General features: G+C 43.6%; 1 protein-coding gene across 2 annotated transcripts in view; it reads left to right on the top strand.

Moving 5' to 3' along the window:
* Positions 1-45: 45 nt before the first annotated feature.
* Positions 46-14,910, top strand: part of CENPN (centromere protein N) — a 28,252-nt gene continuing 13,387 nt past the window's right edge. For both annotated transcript variants that reach the window (XM_017888216.1, XM_017888215.1), the window contains exons 1-6: positions 46-159; positions 4,814-4,994; positions 7,052-7,097; positions 10,578-10,637; positions 11,015-11,091; positions 13,381-13,557. In XM_017888216.1, coding sequence (XP_017743705.1) covers positions 4,824-4,994; positions 7,052-7,097; positions 10,578-10,637; positions 11,015-11,091; positions 13,381-13,557 — 531 coding nt within the window. In that variant the 5' untranslated portion in view covers positions 46-159; positions 4,814-4,823. The remainder of the gene's footprint in view (positions 160-4,813; positions 4,995-7,051; positions 7,098-10,577; positions 10,638-11,014; positions 11,092-13,380; positions 13,558-14,910) is intronic.

Raw genomic sequence — 14,910 nt, 5'->3', positions numbered from 1 at the left:
CGCTTCAGTCGCTCCCCCGTGCAGTCCCCTGTGCCCAAGACTGCTGCTTGCGCTCCGCTGGGCGGGGCTTGGAGGCGGCGGGAACTGCAATTGGTGGCTTTGAAGGCGCGGCGGGCGGGAACAGCTGCTGAAGAGGGAGACTGAAGGAGATGCGGGCCGGTAAGAGAGTCCCGGGCGGCATTGGATCGGGCCCGGGAGGGTGTGGGGCCTTGAGGAAGCCAGATGCCAGGCCTCGGGGAGCGGCTTTTTCTTAATTGTCGCACGTTGTGAAGGTCAAGATTGGCGCTGGGTCTCGGGCTCCGGGCGGGGAACTACGGTTCGGGCCGAGGTGAGGGGGCGGCGACGCTGTGCCGGACGTGACGTCACCTCGCCCGCGGTGGGGCGGGTCGAGCCGTACGTAGGCACGCGACTGCGTCAGAGGCGGGCCGTGTGGTCATGTGACCAGGGGCTACGCTCTCCGAGCCTGGGGTTGCTTCCTGGCCCAGAGTTGGGGTTTTGCTTTTCTGTCACCTCGGCGTCCGTCGTTTTTCGTCCGTGTAGCCTCTTGCGTTGCTCCTCGCGCTGCCTGTTGGAGCTCTGCAGAGGTGTGTGGCTACGTGAACGTTACTTAAAATGGATCTTTTTGATCATGCGTTCCACAGACCTTGAGTATCTACCGTATGCCAGGCACTAAAACGCTAGGAAGTACAAAGAAAGTTTAAAAATGGGGCCGGGCGCGGTAGTTTACGCCTGTAATCCCAGCACTTTGGGAGGCCGAGGCGAGTGGATCACGAGGTCAGGAGTTCGAGACCAACCTGGCCAACATGGTGAAACCCCGTCTCTACTAGAAATAGAAAAATTAGCCGGACGTGGTATCAGGTGCCTGCAATACCAGCTATTTGGGAGGCTGAGGCAGGAGAAGCGCGTGAACCCGGGAGGCGGAGGTTGCAGTGAGCTGAGATAGCGCCACTGCACTCCAGCCTGGGCGAGAAAGCGAGACTGTGTCTCAAAAACAACAAAAAAAGGAAAGTTTAAAAATGGCCACAGGGGTAAACTTTTACTAAAGGGATTTCCATCTTAATTGGTGAGATTGAGTGCGCTCTACCAAATTTCTTTAGACTGGCGTTCTGCAAAGTTTACCCGGAATTAATCATCTGACGTACTCTTTAAAAGATGCTAAATCTCAATCCCTCTGTGCGCCCTCCCCACAGTTTAATTTGATAGGGTCCAGGAATCCATTTTAACAGCCTCGCCTCGCCTGTGTGTGTTTTTTTTTTTTTTTTTTTTTTTTTTTTTTTTTGAGACTAGTTTTGCTCTGTCGCCCATGCTGGAGGGCAGTGGCGCGTTCTTGGCTCACTGCAACCTCCTCCTCCCGGATTCAAGCGGTTCTCCTATCTCAGCCTCCCGAGTAGCTGGGACTACAGGTGTGTGTCATGACATCCGGCTAATTTTTGTATTTCTAGTAGAGATGGAGTTTCACCATGTTGGCCCGGGTGGTCTCGAACGCCTGATCTCAAGTGATGCACGGTGCCGGGCGCGCTCCTGGCCCCTCACCCTTGTTCTTAATGGGAGAGGTGTTGATTTGATGTTCCACTGACTGTTGAATCCCAGTTCCACTGACTGTTGAATCCCAGTTTGCCCAGGTTGTCTCCTCAGGCATTCATTCCACAAGTATTTATCAAGGACTCAGTAGACTGTTCTTGGCTATAGTGATGCCTTTCCGGTCTAGGAGTATAGCTGTGAATAAAAACATCGTCCTGCCCTGGAGCTCAATTTTAGAAGCAAGAAAATTTAAAAAGATAATTTCAGATAGTTCCGTAAAGACAGTTAGCAGTGGATGGCCTGGTGCAGTGGCTCACGCCTGTACTCCCAGCACTTTGGGAGGCTGAGGCGGGAGGATCACTTGAGATTGGGAGTTCAAGACCAGCCTGATCAACATGGTGAAACCCCATCTTTACTAAAAATAGAAAAATTAGTTGGGTGTCATGGTGCACACCTGTAATCCCAGATACTCAGGAGGCTGAGGCAGGAGAATCATTTGAACCTGTGAAGCAGAGGCTGCAGTGAGCAGAAATCACGCCACTGCACTCCAGTGTAGGCGACCAAGCAAGACTGCATCTAAAAAAAAGGAAAAAAAAAAATTAGCAGTGGAGACTGGGGAAGTAACTTTTGGTTGGGTGGTCAGGATAAGTCTGAGGAGAAACCATCTAAGCTAACACCTGAATGACAAGAAGTCACTGGAGAGAACGTGTGCAGGAAGACCCTTCTAGGCAGTTGTAACTGCAGGCACAATGGTCCTTCTCCAGAGAGATTATTTAACAAGAGACTAGTGTAGCTGGAGCTCAGAAAATCAAGGAGAGGGAAGCGGGGGCCACGCAACATGGGCCCTTGTAGACCATGGTGAAGGCTTTAGATGGTCCAGTAACTACACAAAGAAACAAATCCGACTCCTGTTTCATGATCCTGATTCTGTTCCTACGGCCTTAATTCAGTTGTTTTTCTCTTTCTAAACAGCTCCTAATCCTTCCTCTTTATCTTTGTTTTACTATCATTTTCAGTATATTTTTAAAATACAGTCAACTATCTATTTCTTTTCAGAAGCAGACAAGGATAATTTTTCAGTTTTCAACAAGTAAGTCACAGCCAGGACTCTTGTAGGAAGATACTTCTTTGTCCCTGGAATTCCCAAAGTTGTACAGGAAACAGATAAGACTACAGGCTTGTGTCTTAAACACAGACACCCAAGGTCTGTGTGTGCCTTCCTAGAAGATACACTGTTAAGGGACATTAAAGTACGCAGGTGATACCCTGCATTGTTTAAAAATCATGTTTGCAGACCGCGCGTTGGCTCACACCTGTAATCCCAGCGCTTTGGGAAGCCGAGGCGGGCAGATCACTTGAGGTCAGGAGTTTGAGACCAGCCTGGGCAACATGGTGAAACCCTGTCTCTACTAAAGACACAAAAATTAGCCAGGTGTGGTGGTGCACGCCTGTAGTCCCAGCTACTTGGGAGGCTGAGGCAGGAGAATCACTTGAACCAGGCGGGGGAGGTTGCAGTGAGCCGAGGTCGCACCACTGCACTCCAGCCTGGGTGACACAGTGAGACTCTATCTCGAATGAAAAATAAATAAATACCACGTTTGTTTGCTTTTTTATTCTGTATTTGAAGAGACAGAGAGATGCTCACCGGTGTCCCCAAATAAAGTAGCAGAGGTGAGATCAGCTGTCAACATTGGCTCACAACTTCTGCCCAGAGGAAAATAATAAAAGAGCTCAGAATCTTCCTTCCTTATTCCTTCAGCCGCTAGGTCATTCCTCTGGAGATTATATCCCTTGCCTATTGATGAGGGAGCCACACTGGATTTGGGGCTGGGGACCCTATAGACAGTTGAGGAATCTCACCTTCAGGCATGGGCAGAAGTGAGGGAGGAAAGAGCTCTTTGTTCACAGGCAGTGCGTTAAAGGACTAAGAGACAGCAATCCACTGCACCGCTAGCTCTTAGCATGTCCTGTGGACTCACAGATCCAACTGTTTATTCAGTATCTCCTTTGGACTCTCATCTTTATCTTAGTATTACCAGATTGAGAACAGATTTCCAGAATTCCTTAGCTTTCTTCTGCCCCTGTCGCAGTCTTGACCATCTCAGCTAATAGTAACTTTGTCTGTTAGTTCCCTGGTAAAAACCTTGGTTTCATCTTTGGTTCTTTTCCTGATCTAACACCCCACATGTAATCCATCTAGAAACCCCATGAGTTCCCTCTTAAAAGTGTATCCAGAAGCTGACTTCTTCCCCTGCCTCACTAACCTCCAACCTCTGCCCTCGCCTCCTTACACTGTGTTCTCAGTACAGTAGCCAGATTGATCCTGGCAGAAAAGCTAAACAAGAGCATGTCCTGCCTGTGCTTAGCACCTTGCAGAGTGAAAAAAGCAGTGATCCCTGCAGTGCCTTTCAGGGCCCTCCATGATCACTGACCTCACCTCCTTCTCTATGCCTCCTTCCTGTCTCTGCTGTCCCCTCACTGGAGGCCACCCTTCCCTGTTCCTTGAAGGCCCCAAGCAAGCTCTTGCCTCGGGACTTTTGCACATGCTGTTCCTTCTGCCTGGAAAGCTCTTCCACCACATGACTCCTTCTCCTGCAAGGATTGCCCCAAAGTCATATTCTCTATGAGGCCTACTTTCTGCAGCACTCCCACCCTCAACTCAGCCTGCCAAAATTATTCCATTTTCTCCAGCACTCCTCACTTTTAACATAGTTTGTGATTCCTCTGTTGTTTCTCTCTCCCCACGAGAATGGATGCACCATACTGGAACAGATGTTTGTCTTTTTGGCCAAAGATATATCTATCCCCAGTGCCTAGCAAAGTGCCTGGCATGCACAGGTCCTCAGTAAGGGGTTACATGAATCAGTGAATGAATGAATGATTTATATATCATCGCTATCAAAACATCAAAATACTCTAGCCAGAAAAGGAGAGATAGCACTAATTTTTAAACTCTAAAACATTTAAATATACATTAAGGAGAAAATAATTAAAGGCTCATGCTAAAACACTGCAGAATAGCTGAAAAAGTATAAACATTTAGGTGTTTGACCTACAAATCAAAATCCCAGCTAACTATGCTGATGGCCAGGCGCGGTGGCTCATGCCTGTAATCCCAGCACTTTGGCAGGCTGAGGCGGGTGGATTGCTTAAGCCTAAGAGTTCAAGACCAACCTGGGCAATGTAGTGAGACCCTGTCTCTATTTTTCATACGTGTGTGTATGTGTAAATACAAACAGACCAGTATTGTATTTGGTTAATACTTTGTTGTGCTGTTTTTGTTTTGTAAAAGCGCCAAAGAGATGGATGAGACTGTTGCTGAGTTCATCAAGAGGACCATCTTGAAAATCCCCATGAATGAACTGACAACAATCCTGAAGGCTTGGGATTTTTTGTCTGAAAATCAACTGCAGACTGTAAATTTCCGGCAGAGAAAGGAATCTGTAGTTCAGCACTTGATCCGTCTGTGTGAGGTAACAGTGTTAAAAATGATGGGTCTTGAACACAGTGATACCCCTTTGGGTTTTTCTTTCTTCTATTCCTTACCCCAAAAGAGATGTAAGGTAGGTGCTAAACTATTAGTGAACTGATGAGGGCTATATACAGCTGCAGTGGAAAAAAAACTAATTTTTAATTGACCTTTTCATCTTAAAAGAATGCTTACAAATCAATAAGATGGAAAAAGTAAGTATCATAGGAGAAGAAAAAACAGTACAAATTAAAATAATGAGCAGTGTTTTTTGCATTTTTTTTTAAACCTATCCAGTTATCAAGGATGAAAAGACAATACCACCCAAACGTATTGGCAGAGTTGTAAGGAAAGAGACTCTGTCTTTCATGTGTATTTATCTACTCAATTGCTTATTGTTTTAAACTGTTTTCAGACTATCAGAAAAGTTGCAAATATAGTTCAAATAATTTTCTTATTCCAATATACCCATCCCTCCTTCACTTCTATTTATTTCTTTGTTTATTTTTCAGACAGTCTTGCTCTGTCATCCAGGCCAGAGTGCAATGGCACAATCTCAGCTTACTGCAACCTCTGCCTCCCAGGTTCTAGCGATTGTAGTGCCTCAGCCTCCTGAGTAGCTGGGACTACAGGCACACACCACCACACTGGCTAATTTTTGTATTTTCAGTAGAGACAGGGTTTTGCCATCTTGATCAGGTTGGTGTCGAACTCCTGACCTCAGGTGATCCACTCACCTTGGCCTCCCAAAGTGCTGGGATTACAGGTGTGAGCCACCATGCCTGGCCTCCTTCGCTTTTAAATAAATATACTTTTTGACCTAGCAATTCTACTTACAGAAATTTATGATGAGAAAATAATAAAAAATAAGGAGGTATGTATAAATATTATAATTGATAAATATTTAGTTATATAAATCAAGATGCATTGTAGCATTGTTTTAAAAACAAAACACGTTCACATAAAGATGTGTGTACTAATGTTCACAGCAACGTTATTCATAAAAGCCACAAACTGGAAACAACCCAAATGTCCATCAGCAGGTAAACAGATGAACAGATTGTGATGTATCCATACAGTGGATATACTCAGCAATAAAAAGGAATGAAGTATTCATAGATGCTAACATATGGATGGATATGAAAATAATTGTGCTGAGTAAAAGCCAGACCAAAAAATGAGTACATACTTATGTTAACATTCATATAAACCTCTAGAAAATGTAAACAAATCTGTAATGACAGAAAGCAGATCAGTGTTTGCCTTAGGACTAAGGCTTGGGAGGTAGAGACATGGAAACCAAGAAGAGTGGAAGGAAGTGGGCGGTGATAAGAAAGGGACACAAGACTGGACTCAGTGGCTCCTGCCTGGAATCCCAGCACTTTGGAAGGCCAAGGCAGGCAGATCATTTGGGGTTAGGAGACCAGCTGGCCAACATGGTGAAACCCCTTCTCTACTAAAGATACAAAAATTAGCTGGGCGTGGTGGCACACACCTGTCATCCCAACTCCTCCGGAGGCTGAGGCAGGAGCATCACTTGAACCTGGGAGACAAAGGTTGCAGTGAGCTAAGAGTGCACCTTTGTACTCCTGCCTGGGCAAATAGAGCAAGACTCTGTCTCAAAAAAAAAAGAGAAACATGAGAAAATTTGGGAGGCAGTGCTGGTGGATATTGTCACTGTCTTGACTGTGGTAATGGTTTTGTGTGTATATTCATAAGTCAAAATGTATCAAATTGTATACTTTAAATATATTTAAAGTATATATTTAAACAATTTAATGGATGATAATTATACTTCAATAAAGTTAATTTTGTACAAATCAAAAAGTTAACAGTGATGAATGAGGAATAAATTGTGAGAGAAGGTTGTGAATGCCTGGACTAAGACATGAATCAGTAAGAATGTCCATTGGTTAACAGGAGAACAGATTGGAGACAGTTTGTCAGTAAAGTACTGAGAACGTACTAATAGTCTGTTCTAACCAATCCTAAAATGTGTTTTAAATGGGATAGAACCAAACCTATCACCACGGTTACTAAATAATTTGTTTTCTCTTTTAGGAAAAGCGTGCAAGTCTCAATGACGCTGCCCTGTTAGACATCATTTGTAAGTTTTAGTGATTGGTATTTACACTTAACTGATCAGTTGCATCAGAGGCAATTTTGTCGCCCAGGCTGGAGTGCTTTAACACCATCTCAGCTCACCACGACCTCTGCCTCCTGGATTCAAGTGATCCTCCAACCTCAGCCTCCCAAGTAGCTGGGACTATAGGAGTGCACCACCATGTGTGGCTAATTTTTTGTATTTTTTGCCACGAGGTTTTGCCATGTTGCCCAGGCTGGTCTCCAGCTCCTGGGCTCAAGTGTTCCTCCTTCCTCAGCCTCCCAAAGTGCTGGGATTATAGGGGTGAACCGCTGCACTTGTCCCAGAAGCAATTTTGTATATAAGGCCTCAGATTCTAGAGTCGAGGAGACCTTGTTTCAAATCCCAGTATGTCACTCAGCCCTATGTTCTTTGACAAGTTGCATCACCTTTCTGAGCCTCAAACTTCAAGCAGAGATAATAGTACAGTATCTACTTCACAAGATTCTTGTTAGGATTAAATGAGGTAGAGCCTGAGAAGCTGTTAGCATAGTAACTAGCATAAAGTAAATGTTAGGCTTTGTATTACTCAGGTTGCCAACTTACAACAGCTCAACTTAAAATTGTTCAACTAGTATGAAAGCAGCAGACATTCAACAAAAACCATACTTTGAGTTCCCATATGACCATTCTTTTCTTACTTTCAATACAGTATTTAGTAAATTACATGAGGTATGCAACAGTTTATGATAGAAGACTCTTGGATGATTTTGCTCAACTGTAGGCTGTAAGTGCTCTGAGCACACATAAAGTAGGCTAGGCTAAGCTAAGATGTATGAAGGTTAGGTGAATTATTTTCACCTCAAGGTGGATTTATCAGGCACAGCCCCATCATAAGGCAAGAAGCATCTGTATTATTACTATAGGATTTGAAAATAACTTTCTGAAAATTTGTTCCTATTACAGTGTAGCTTCTCACCTCTCCTCCCTTCCACTTCATTGATTTTTGTCTCGCTTTCCTGTCTGTACTGTTTCAAGATGTCTGTTTTTTTAATCAGAAGGCAGCATAATGTAGGGGCTGAGAACACAGGCCCTGGGGCCAGATTTCTTGGGTTCATTTCATGGCTCCATTACTGCCTCCCTGTGAGCCCTGTAGGAAGTTGGTTAACATCTCTGTGGCATACCAGCATCTCTAGTATTATCATTTGACCCATCTGTATAATAGTGATAATATCATATAAGGTTATGGTGAGGATTAAATAAGAGTACAAGTTAAATACTTAGAGCCTGGTATTAACTAACTGCAATCATTATGTATTAGCTGTTTTCTGTAAGTGTAACAGAAATTATCTTTTTTAATACTTTGCTCCAACTCATGGCATGCTCCAATTCATGCTATTGCTGAATTTAGAGCATCTGCCTCTGATTTAGTTTATCTCATTTTCAGTGGTTGGATTCTCTCAGGCATAAAAGGTGGATGCACACCATTCCCATTTCTCATACATTCATTCAAAAATTCATTAAGCACCTGGCTGGACACAGTGGCTCACACCAGCACTTTAGGAGACCAAGTCAGGTGGATCACCTGAGGTCAGAAGTGGGAGACCAGCCTGGCCACTATGGTGAAACCCCATCTCTACTAAAAATACAAAAAATTAGCCAGGCGTGGTGGCAGGTACCTGTAATCTGCTACTCGGGAGGCTGAGGCAGGAGAATCGCTTGAACCCAGGAGACAAGAGGTTGCAGTGAGCCAAGAGGTTGCAGTGAGCCAAGATCGTACCACTGCACTCCAGCCTGGCGATACCAGGAGACTCTGTCTCAAAAAAAAAAAAAAGAAAGAAAAAGAAAAGAAAACCTGGTCTGAGGTCCAGAGACACAGACAGTTTTAAGCAGAGAGAGTTTTAAGCCAGAAGGATGAAGGGATATGGTTGAACTTGCTAACTTCCTAGATCCATTTCTACTCCAAGATACTCCAAGTTTGTAACTCCTGAAAGGTGTTTTCTGTCATATACTTAGTCATTCATTCGTTCATCAAACATATACTGACGCCTGTTGTGGTGGTGTGGGACACCTGGGAGGCTGAGGCAGGAGGATCACTTGAGCCGCGAATTCAAGTCTAGCCCAGTTAACATAGTGAGACCCTGTCTCTTAGAAAAACAAAACAAATACTGAGTGCTTGCTTTATGCCACACAATTTAGACCCGGGACTACAACAGTGAACAGGTCCCTCATTTCCATCAGAGTCTAATTGGCAAGACAGGCAGTGTACAAATGACCATCTAAATAAATAATGTGGCTGGGCACAGTGGCTCATGCCTGTAATCCCAGCACTTTGGGAGGCCGAGGCGGGTGGATCACCTGAGGTCAGGAGTTTGAGACCAGCCTGGCCAACATGGTGAAACCCCGTCTGTACTAAAATACAAAAAATTAGCTGGGCATTGTGGCAGGCATGTGTCATCCCAGCTACTCGGGAGGCTGAAGCAGGAGAATCACTTGAACCTGGGAGGTNGAAAAACAAAACAAATACTGAGTGCTTGCTTTATGCCACACAATTTAGACCCGGGACTACAACAGTGAACAGGTCCCTCATTTCCATCAGAGTCTAATTGGCAAGACAGGCAGTGTACAAATGACCATCTAAATAAATAATGTGGCTGGGCACAGTGGCTCATGCCTGTAATCCCAGCACTTTGGGAGGCCGAGGCGGGTGGATCACCTGAGGTCAGGAGTTTGAGACCAGCCTGGCCAACATGGTGAAACCCCGTCTGTACTAAAAATACAAAAAATTAGCTGGGCATTGTGGCAGGCATGTGTCATCCCAGCTACTCGGGAGGCTGAAGCAGGAGAATCACTTGAACCTGGGAGGTGGAGGTTGCAGTGAGCTGAGATTGCACCATTGCACTCCAGCCTGGGCAACAAAGAGTGAAACTCTGTCTCAAAAAATAATAATAATAATAATACATACATACATACATACATACATACATACATACGTAATGTGACATCAGGTAGTGATGAGTCCTCCGACGGGAACTGGGAACTAATGCAGAGCGTTTGGGGTAGGGTGATCAGGGTGGGGACTACTCTGAGTAGAGAGCAGAATGAGGTGGGGAGTGGGGTGTGTAAGGAGCTAGGAAAAGAGGCTCCAGGCAGAGGAACAGCTGGCTCAAATGTGGGTCCTGTGGGGCGCAGCATTCCCTGTCGTGCCAGATTAATGTGATATTCTGTGGGGCAGGCTTATGTAGAAATAGAATAAATGGGCTAACAGAATAAATACCAAAACTCAACTGTATCATCTAAGTCGGCTGAATTGAGTAATTATGATTTGCTTTATTTATATGAAGTAAATTTAATCCATATAAAGTTTATATTTTGAACACAAATCTGTATAACCCAATTTATGAATTACTGTTTTCCCAAGTTTTATAGTATAGAAATATCTATAAGCATATTAGTTCAAAGTTCTATGATATGCTAGTAGTAAACCTTTCTTCCCTCTCTCAGATACGCAGTTTCATCAGCACCAGAAAGTTTGGGATGTTTTTCAGATGAGTAAAGGACCAGGTAATATTTTCTGTTTACAATTGTACATTTGTATTTGATAGTTTGGCTTGGACTCAGGAGGCAGAGGTTACAGTGAGCTGAGATTGTACCACTGTACTCCAGCCTGGGTGACAGAGCCAGACTCCATATCAAAAAAAAAAAAAAGAATATCAGTATGTTCCTCATTTCTTTAAAAATGAGGTGATTATTTATTACTTATGGAAAATGAGAAACATATTTCTTGGTGCCATGTCAGAAGTACTAGCAGCATTTGTTTGATTTGATCATTATTACTCTGGAATTATACAAAATGCTTAGTTTCATGGTACTTTACAAATGTATTTACTGAAGACATCGTTGCTCTCTTGATTTTTCTTTATTTTTTTTCACTTTGGCAGGTGAAGATGTTGACCTTTTTGATATGAAACAATTCAAAAATGCATTTAAGAAAATTCTTCAGAGAGCATTAAAAAATGTAAGAATAAAATTCATCTTTTATGTAAAATTCAGTGTCATAACATCTGTACACTTAAAATTTGCTACTATCTTAGTTTTTTTTTATTTGTAAGAAATTCAGTTAGTAATAGTTCATACTGTTCTACTCCATATCAAAAACACACTGTAAATATTATAAAAACTTCCCTTTCCTCTCTCCTGTCCATTCAGGGCCTGAGGCTGCTTTTTCCGGAGGAGCTCAGTCCAACAGAGCTCTCTGCAGTGATGGAAATGCTCTGTATTGGCATTGTTCAGTTCAGCCACATGTAGCTGCTGAGCACTTGAGGCTAGTGTGACTGAGCAGCTGAAATTTTAATCTTTTTTTTTTTTCTTGAGACAGAGACTCTGTTGCCCAGGCTGAAGTACAGTGGCAAGATCTCGGCTCACTGCAGCTGCCTCCTGGGTTCAAGCAATTATTCTGCCTCAGCCTCTCGAGTAGCAGGGACTACAGGTGTGCGCCACCACACCTAGCTAATTTTTGTATTTTTAGTAGTGATGAAGTTTCTCCATGTTGGCCAGGCTGGTCTTGAACTCCTAACCTCAGGTGATCTGCCTGCCTCGGTCTCCCAAAGTGCTGGGATTACAGGCGTGAGCCACTGCACCCAGCCTGAATTTTTAATCTTATTTAACTTTAATGATTTTACATTAAATAGCCACATGTAGCCAGTAGTTCCAGTAATGGTCAGTGCAGACCTGAAGCACCGTTGATTTTACAGATGTTTTTGCTTTTGTAATGTGAAACAAAGAAGCTGCTCCAAATAAGACGATCTTCCATTCAAGCCAGTAGAGGCCCACTGAGCACGTGACTGGGGCCAAGCTCTGTGCTGCTCACTCAGGAAAGTCAGACGGCTCTACGCCACCATACCCTGGACTGGGGAAACTTTCTTGTCTCCTGCACCGAGGGAATTTGGAAAAGCTGCTAAAGAATGGGCAGAATTTGCTAGTGCCACCATAACAACCCACTTTTCCCAGAACAAGATCTCAGAGGGAGGAAACAGAGACTTCGGCAAGCCGAGTGCATCTCACTCAAGTCCCTACTTTCTAGGCTCAAAGCTTTAAAGGGAAGCTGAATCAGAGGGGAGCTGATAATCCAGGCTATTAAATTCCAGACCAATTGGCAACCATATTTAAAAGTTTGGAAAGGCCTGAATTTTATTCATGAAATTGGATACAAGGTAGTACTTCCTTTGGTCTCGCCATATAACATTCCTTTAGAGGAGTTTTTAGTTTCTGAGCTAAATGCATAAGAGCATTAGGAACAGTATATTTTCAAGCCCATTATGACATAGAAATCTTTTTTTTTTTTTTTTTTTTTTTTTTTTGAGACACGGTCCCACTCTTGCCCAGGCTAGAATGCACTGACATGATCTCGGCTCATTATAGCCAAGACCTCCCAGGCTCAAGCCATCCTCCCACCTCAGCCTCTTGAGTAGCTGGGACTATAGGCACATGCCACTGTGCCTGCCTGGTTTTGTTTTGTTTTGTTTTGTTTTTTGGTAGATACTGAGTTTCACTGTGTTGCCCAGGTTGGTCTCAAACTCCTGGGCTCAAGTGATCCTCCCACCTCAGCCTCCCAAAGTGCTAGGATTACGGCTTGAGCCACAACACCCAGCCTAATTACATAGAAATCTTACTGTTAAACTTTATAGTGTGTGCTAGGTCTGGGTTAGATGTAAGAAGTCTTCATTATAAAACAAGTATCTCATTTGTAAGGCTGCCTTACCTTATAAACTCTTACAGATGGAAGAACAGTTTTCAGGACAAGTCCAAGAAATTATTGAAAAAGCAATCACCTCTACAACAAAACTTTTTAAAAAAAATTAGCCAGGCATGATGGCACGTACCTGTGGTCTCAGCTACTAGGGAGGCAAGATGGGATCGCTTGAGCCCAGGAAGTCAAGGCTATGACTTGAGCCCAGTGAGCAAGCTATGATCATGCCACAGCACTCCAGCCTGAGCAACAGAGCAAGACCTACTCTCGGAAAAAAAAAAAAGAAATGAAAAGGATGTTTTTAAAAAATCACAAAATGTTTTCCCAAAGATTCCCAAAATACTCATGAAAAGCAGAAAAGACTGCCAGGCCTCAGCCTGCATACACGAGTATAGGGACATCATTGTTCACCCCTAAAAAGACTGCCAGGTCTCAACCCGCATACACAAGCATAGGGACATCATTGTTCACCCCTAAAAACCACCTGGAGTTGATGCCACATTGAAATTTTAATTAGAAAATTAAGCCTTTTTTTTTTTTTTTTTTTTTTTAAATAAGGTGACAGTCAGCTTCAGAGAAACTGAGGAGAATGCAATCTGGATTCGAATCGCCTGGGGAACTCAGTACACAAAGCCAAACCAGTACAAACCTACCTATGTGGTATACTACTCCCAGACTCCGTACGCCTTCAAGTCCTCCTCCACGCTGAGGCGCAATACACCGCTTCTGGGTCAGGTATGGAACAAATTATTACAAGCTATAATATTTTATTATCATATTTCAAAGGTCTATATAGATTTTAATTGCTCAATAAGTATTTGATAGAGAATACCAGGCCAGGTGCAGTGGCATGCACCTGTGGTCCCAGCTACTTGGGAGGCTGAAGTGGGAGGATTGCTTGTGCCCATGAGTCCGAGGCTGCCGTGAGCTGTGACCACAAGACAAAGCAACACCCTACCTCTAAAAAAAAAAAAAAAGATACAGAAAACCACATGTAATTCTTGTTCTCCTAAAATAAGAAACAAAGAGTGTTGTTATCTGCAGATGGGAACATGGCGTAAGATATTAGATTGGAGCTGTACTTTATTGTTTTTTGATCTAGAAATAATGCATGCTTAATATAAAAAAATGCAACCGATACAGAAGTCTCTAAAGATAAAAAGTCTTCAAAGCTTCATACCCCTTTTCCCTATTCCATTCGTTCAAAATAACTACTGTCAAAGTTTGCTATTGCCTTTGACAAGATAGTTCTTATAAAAGTCAGGGTAGGCCAGGCATGGTGCTCACGTCTGTAATCCCAGCACTTTGGGAGGCCGAGGCCGGTGGATCACCTGAGGTCAGGAGTTTGAGACCAGTCTGGCCAACATGGCGAAACCCCGTCTCTACTAAAAATGCAAAAAAAGTAGCCAGGCATGGTGGCAGGCGCCTGTAATCCCAGTTACTTGGGAGGCTGACGCAGGAGAATGGCTTGAACCCGGGAGGCGGAGGTTACAGTGAGCCCAGATCACGCCATTGCCCTCCAGCCTGGGCAATGAGAAAGAAACTCCATCTCAAAAAAAACAAAAAGTAACATAACATTTCCACATTGTTACAAATGAACGTACCACATTACTTTTTCATAATTGTATAATTTGCTTATTAATGAACATTATTTTCCTTTGTAACCATTTCTCCCACATTCCATACACAAAAAGACTGCTTCCACATAAGATGTAGCATCTGTTCAGAGCCTGCTTCTCTTTATGGTTCTGCCTTTACTATCACAGGCTTCCTAGCATCTTTCCCCAAAGTTAGTTCTCCCTAAATTGGCCTGGCACTTGCTGCTGCCAGTATTAGCATTCACAACCACTTCAATTGGTTCCAGAGCTGCTACGTCAGCTGGTTGTAGGGGAGCAGCTCTGCCATCCTGGCTGCATCATGTCCTGTCACTCCACAGCAGAGCTGGGTGGAGGTGCAGTGTGGAGTACCAAGGACTCCATTGTTGTGACCAGGCGAGCCCTAGGGTCCCTGTGACTAATTGCTTGTCATTTAAGTTTTTTGGTGGTTTATTGAAATGGCAAAGACTGCTACTCACTTCTATTTCCTTAA

This window comes from Rhinopithecus bieti, unplaced genomic scaffold, assembly GCF_001698545.2.
Source record: "Rhinopithecus bieti isolate Rb0 unplaced genomic scaffold, ASM169854v2 scaffold_17826, whole genome shotgun sequence".
Classification (NCBI taxonomy): Eukaryota; Metazoa; Chordata; class Mammalia; order Primates; family Cercopithecidae; genus Rhinopithecus; species Rhinopithecus bieti.
The sequence above is the reverse complement of the archived record's forward strand: the minus strand, read 5'-3'. Positions and strand labels throughout refer to the sequence as shown.